This window comes from Nanorana parkeri, unplaced genomic scaffold (genome assembly GCF_000935625.1).
Source record: "Nanorana parkeri isolate BGI_ZX_2015 unplaced genomic scaffold, ASM93562v1 scaffold499, whole genome shotgun sequence".
Lineage (NCBI taxonomy): Eukaryota > Metazoa > Chordata > Amphibia > Anura > Dicroglossidae > Nanorana > Nanorana parkeri.
This window is the reverse complement of record NW_017306767.1, coordinates 663430-668846: the sequence shown is the minus strand read 5'-3', so window position 1 is coordinate 668846 and position 5417 is coordinate 663430. Positions and strand designations below refer to the sequence as shown.

The following is a 5417-nucleotide window of genomic DNA, read 5'->3' as shown; positions in this document are numbered from 1 at the left end:
TTGATTTAATTTACTTTCTGCACAGAGTTTGTCTGGTCTCGGCAAGTTTGTAATGATATTCACTATTGACCTGCCTGGGCCTAATGTGCTTGTCTGCATGCATGTAGAAGGGACACTGGACTGTAAGCTCCGCTGGGGCAGGGACTGGCGACTCAGTAAATAGGTCAGTGTTCTCTGTACTGTTGTGACTATTGGAGCTGTATAAGTGAATACAACACGGAAATGAAAAATGAAACTTGTCAACGACTAAAAATAAATCTGTATTTCTATATTGAATTTCTATCCCACTCCCAAAAACCATATCCATCTAGAAGTTCCTAAACTTACTTATTGAAGATGCCCATTGGATGCACTGACACCATTTCCCTTAGCCTGCGAATATGCACATCTGCAACGTCCGAACTTCCCACAATGTAGCATTGTTATTTCTTGCTGGAAGCAATGCATGATGGGATATGTTGTCTTGAGAAATCGACATTGCATCACATCAGGCAGCAGGGAAAGAGACTCGCTACATCAAAGTAAGCTTTGATTGTATTATCAGAAACAACTCTAGTATGTATTCCTATTACAATGCTGGTGTTATAACAGGATGGGATATGCTGGGACTTCATGGAACTTCTTTTTCAGCCTGTAGGTATCATCCTGATTAGCGTCTACTCCAGCCCCAACGACAACATGCTGTGGACTCTCGACAACAAGTGCAACGTTTACGTCCGGATAGGAATTACAGACGAAATGCCCGTCGGGATAGATTGGGAGCACGTGCCAGGTGAGAGCTGCAGTCAAATCTATTTTACAAAATCATTAATCGGGCTGCGGTACTAGAGGTCTGCAGCTGCTGAGGAACGCCAAGTACGGATGTCGAGGCATGCTCAGATTTGTTGTTCCTAACCCTTTAGGGTCAATGCCTCCTATTGACACTGCTGCAGAGTTTTCTGCTCTCATTCTATAACGTGTTCATTAATACAATCAATTGTATTAACTGTTTGAAGTCCTAATTAAAACTATCACAATCAGCTCAAGTTTATTCAACAGTCGCTTTTTAACCTGGGATGTATACCACATTGATTTTCTCGTTGCAAGCAAACTCGGCATGCAGCATGTAGAAGATTGGGGGTTCCTTTGCAGTCGTTTACATCACTTCTGTACTAAAAAGGAAAACGGGGGTTTATTTTCATCCTTTTAATGCCCTGCTATAACACAGCTATGGCGGTGGCAGCAAAAGGGTTAAAGTGAACCTGCGACCAGATCATGCACAGTTAGAGGAGAACTATGAGGTGAGTGCTTTTCACTCACCTCATAGTTCTAGCCGACCTGTGACAATGAGACTGTCACAGGTCGGCTCAGTAGATCGGGAGGTGAGCGAACACATACCGGCGTTCGCTCACTTCTCGATCCTGTCACGGCTCTCTGCCGAGACAGGGGAGGGGTCTGGATTCCCGCTGACTGGCGGAACGGAGGGGGCGGGTACAGCTGGCTCTGCCTCTAGATAGGCAGAGCCAGCTGTCAGTCACGCAGCTGGGCGAATCCTGGCACAATTGTCAGGATCCGCTTCAGCTGCGGCGTCTCAGTATACCACGAGCTACAGCTCGCGGTATACTGAGCCTAGGGTGACGGGAGGATGCTAGTTTGTGTCCTCCCGTTACCCCAAGGAGAACTATGGGGAAAAGCCCCATAGTACTCCTTTTAAGTATGTAGGTGATTCTCGGGCAGATTGGAAACACTGTCATTGTGTGGGCAAATGTCAAAAGGACTGATTACAAAACCTAAAATTGGTAGTAGTTGGCATGGGCAGTGTATCGGACGTGTTTTCCCCTAGTAGCCTAATTAAATACTTCACATAAGCATTACTGTGTCATTTCACTGGAGCTTTTAACAAACATTAGGCTGTTGAGCCGCTGAGTGATTTTTCTAACGGAAGCTTTTTGCAAACATGACAGTTCATATTGGGAAAACCGTCTTGTTTGTAGTCATAGACAAGGGTGCTGGTTTGGCTGAACATTTCCTGTCTGTCTGTGGGCACCTTCACTCTACTAGCACAGGTTTGCATGTAGGAGCCCTTTAAGTGGTCACATGACATTTTACTCATTGTTTACTTGTTTATTGGTTAATTTATAGGTTTGCAGGCATGTCAGCTTGTCGTCAGTGCCAGGACGGTCTGGGCACTTTGTCCCAATGGTGACATTGCCAGAAGGTACGGGATCACCGAAAAGAATGCAGCCGGTGACTACTGGAAGAAAATCCCGGGAAATATGTCTTGGTTAACAGGTGAGGGTCTAAAGATCAAAGTTTGTTTTATTATTTTTTTTAATGTTTTTTAAAAGGGACTCGCTGTTTAAAAAAAAAAGCTGAAAATATTTGCTCTCTGCAAAGAAAACAATTTAAAACCTCTCCCACTTCCCACGTCATGGGATGTCCCCCTGGGTTGGAGAGAATCTCCAGCATCTGACCCTTCCCGAGTGCCAGATATCTGGTTCCTCATAAAGCTGTGCTTTATGGTTCCTTTCACCAGCCCCTACATCACTCCTGCGTCATGCAGGAATGTAGGGGTCGGTGGATGAAATCACAGCGTGGGGGGGCGCAACAGCTTCTAATACTCCTAGAAGTGTCAGATGCAGAAGATATCTCTCTTCAGCAATTAAATTAATTAATTAGTAATTAAAGGTATACTCCACAAGGAAAATAAAGCTTTTAAATGCATACAGGAAGCACGGCCTAAGTCTTTCATCAAGGTAATGCTATAGTGCACCAGTTCACCCCTTTTTGTGGTGCAAGGCAGGTATTCCTAAACACACACCCTGCAGGCTTCTTGCTATCTCTCACATACAGAAGCCTGATGTTTTTAGAGCTCTGACTTTGAAGCTGGATGTTGACATTTCTATAATGAGCCCCCTATGGGGTTCCTTGGGCACTCAAGTTTAGGGGGTCCCCTAGGCATACATAAGAGACCAATATTTGAAGGTATGTGGAAAGCTACAGCTATTGAAAGTGTATGTCAAGGCAAAATAAAAAGTAAAAATATGAAGCACATGTGCCTATGTTGTGTTACTTCCAGACAGAAATGCACTGCGCTCCTAAGTCTTGTTGTGGGCTGACAACACACAACATTTTTGTGGACTGAGTGGTGTCAGCCCAGCCCAGTAGATTTTTGCTAAACTACTCAAACTTTTCCTCTGTCCTCCACAACATACACTGTTACCTGAGTTTTGCATTGCCTCGTGGAACTTGTAGTTTCTCCACAGCTGGGGTGCCGAGGTTGCCCACCCATGTACTAATAATTCCGTAGTGAAAGATAAGAACTAGAAGGACTAATTAGGTTCCTTGAGGTAACACAGGAAGTGTGCACAGGACGGCTCTGAATTTCTGAAATGATCATCGGGTATTTTCTGTTTCCAGTTATCAAACAGAGATAACAAAATTATGTCAGTGGCATATTTAACAGAGCAAAAGGGAAGAAATAATAAGTTCATTGTTAGGCCTGGGTTACACCTGAGCGGTTTTCAGCGGATATTAATACACGCAAAACACAAAAAGGAAATCCATTCTAATGGGGCTCGTTCACACCTGCGCAACTTACAAAAAAGTACATGCGCAATTTTCTGGGCAGTTGTCGCGCATTCTGATTGTGGCTGCGAACCCGCGTAAAAATGCACAATCTAATGCGCGAGAAAACGTGCTGAATTGCAAACATTCAGGTGTTAATTGAGCCTAAGCCCTCATCCACACAAGAAAAGGCCGGCACGTACAGCTCCGTCGTATCGGGCAGCTCCTGGGAAGGACAGGTGCTGCGTGTGATTAGTATGTAGCCCCTGTCCCTCTCTATGGGACTACGCAGCCGTGCGCCGCCCAACGCTCACCTCAAGTGCAGGTCCGTACAGGTGCGGGTGTCCCGACTTGGACACAGACAGGATCCATCCTGTCAGCGTACCAGTACACTCACCCGCACGGACGTGAGAGTAGGGCGGCGTACGGCCGCGTACTCCCATAGAGAGAAGGACAGGGGCTGCGTACTTATCATACGCAGCGCCTGTCCTTCCCGGGAGCTGCCCGATACGGCCGTGCACGCAGCACAGAGCTGTACGTGCCGGCATTTTCTATGAGGACTAAGGTTAGCATACACTTTAATGAAGCTGTGGCGGGATTATTTTTAGGATAATGGTATATTAATTGTTTTATTATTAATATTATTTGCTGTTTTTATTGTCCATCATAATTAAAAAACTAATAAGAAAGCAGTTCAGACAGTATTGTGAGCCAGAGTCTCTTTTCCTGCCACCCTGACCAATCATTGCTTCTCTTCAGTGACTCCACAGGACGAGCTTTGGGGTGTGGGCTCCACAGGATCTCTCCTGCAGCGTCTTACAAGGACCTACAGCCATTACCCCAGCATTCCGAAGAGCGACCACCTGCACATCAATTCCGACTTTGAAGACGAGTGGGAGGTCCTCTGACGCCGCTGTACGGGAGACAGCTGTTAGTGATCGTTCATATGCTGCTAAAAAGCCTGTGTTGTCCTTATTAACTCTCTTCAGTGTAACATACAAAAGCACTTTGCCTGGTCCAGTACATTTCCACACTATGATATCTGTGCTCCTGATAACACAGCTTGTGTATATATACAGCTAGACGATGAATGGACACTTATTACACATTGCCGGAATATATTGCAAAACCCTGAACTGAGGTTTTACACACAACCACATATACCCACAAACCAAATTATAGCTCTCCTCGTGTCTTTGAAACGGCGTACAATGGGAAAAAGGAGTTTTTACTTGATTTTGTGTTATTTTATTTTCTCTTGATGGCCACTATTGAACAGGTAGAACGGCATAAGGAGGGCGCACAGTCTGCACTTCTGCAAATTTTGTGCCGCTGCCCTGCCCCCGGACTCATCTTTGGACTAATAATGGGCTGCATCACAATGGTGACACCTACCTTGAGCCCTCCTCCTATAAGTGCACCATAGTACTGCCCCCTCCCTGCTCGTTAATTAAAATGTTTAACAGAAATTAAAGTGGAATTTAAATCTAAAATGACTTTCAGCGATAAGATCTGAAGGTATACTCACTAAAATGACAGTATAGTTTCCCATTAGAGGTCCCGAGGAACTGGAATACACAGAACTAGTGCAGAACTGAGCGATTCACCAGAGGTTTGTGCCCAGGTCGTTGACATAGGATAGGCTGCTAGGAAAAGCTCAGCTATGATAACCCTACAAATAAATGCCGGGCAACACCGAACCCCCAAATCTGGGTACTTTCCCTTGTTTGGTAAAAACACACACTTATGCAAACTCTTTAAGGCTGGGTTCACACCTGGGCTTACGGAATATGCGCGTTTCGTGCCACGCGGTTTTACAGAGATTTGCAGTAAAAGAAACGTGCGACAAACGCGCATTTACGAGGGCTATC

General features: G+C 45.2%; 1 protein-coding gene across 1 annotated transcript in view; it reads left to right on the top strand.

The window, feature by feature from the left end:
* TECPR2 (tectonin beta-propeller repeat containing 2) overlaps positions 1–4810 on the top strand; it is a 49594-nt gene extending 44784 nt beyond the window's left edge. The window contains exons 18-20 of the mRNA XM_018561103.1: positions 631–772; positions 2122–2271; positions 4306–4810. Of these exons, the coding sequence (XP_018416605.1) occupies positions 631–772; positions 2122–2271; positions 4306–4454 (441 nt within the window). The 3' untranslated portion in view covers positions 4455–4810. The remainder of the gene's footprint in view (positions 1–630; positions 773–2121; positions 2272–4305) is intronic.
* Positions 4811–5417: the final 607 nt, after the last annotated feature.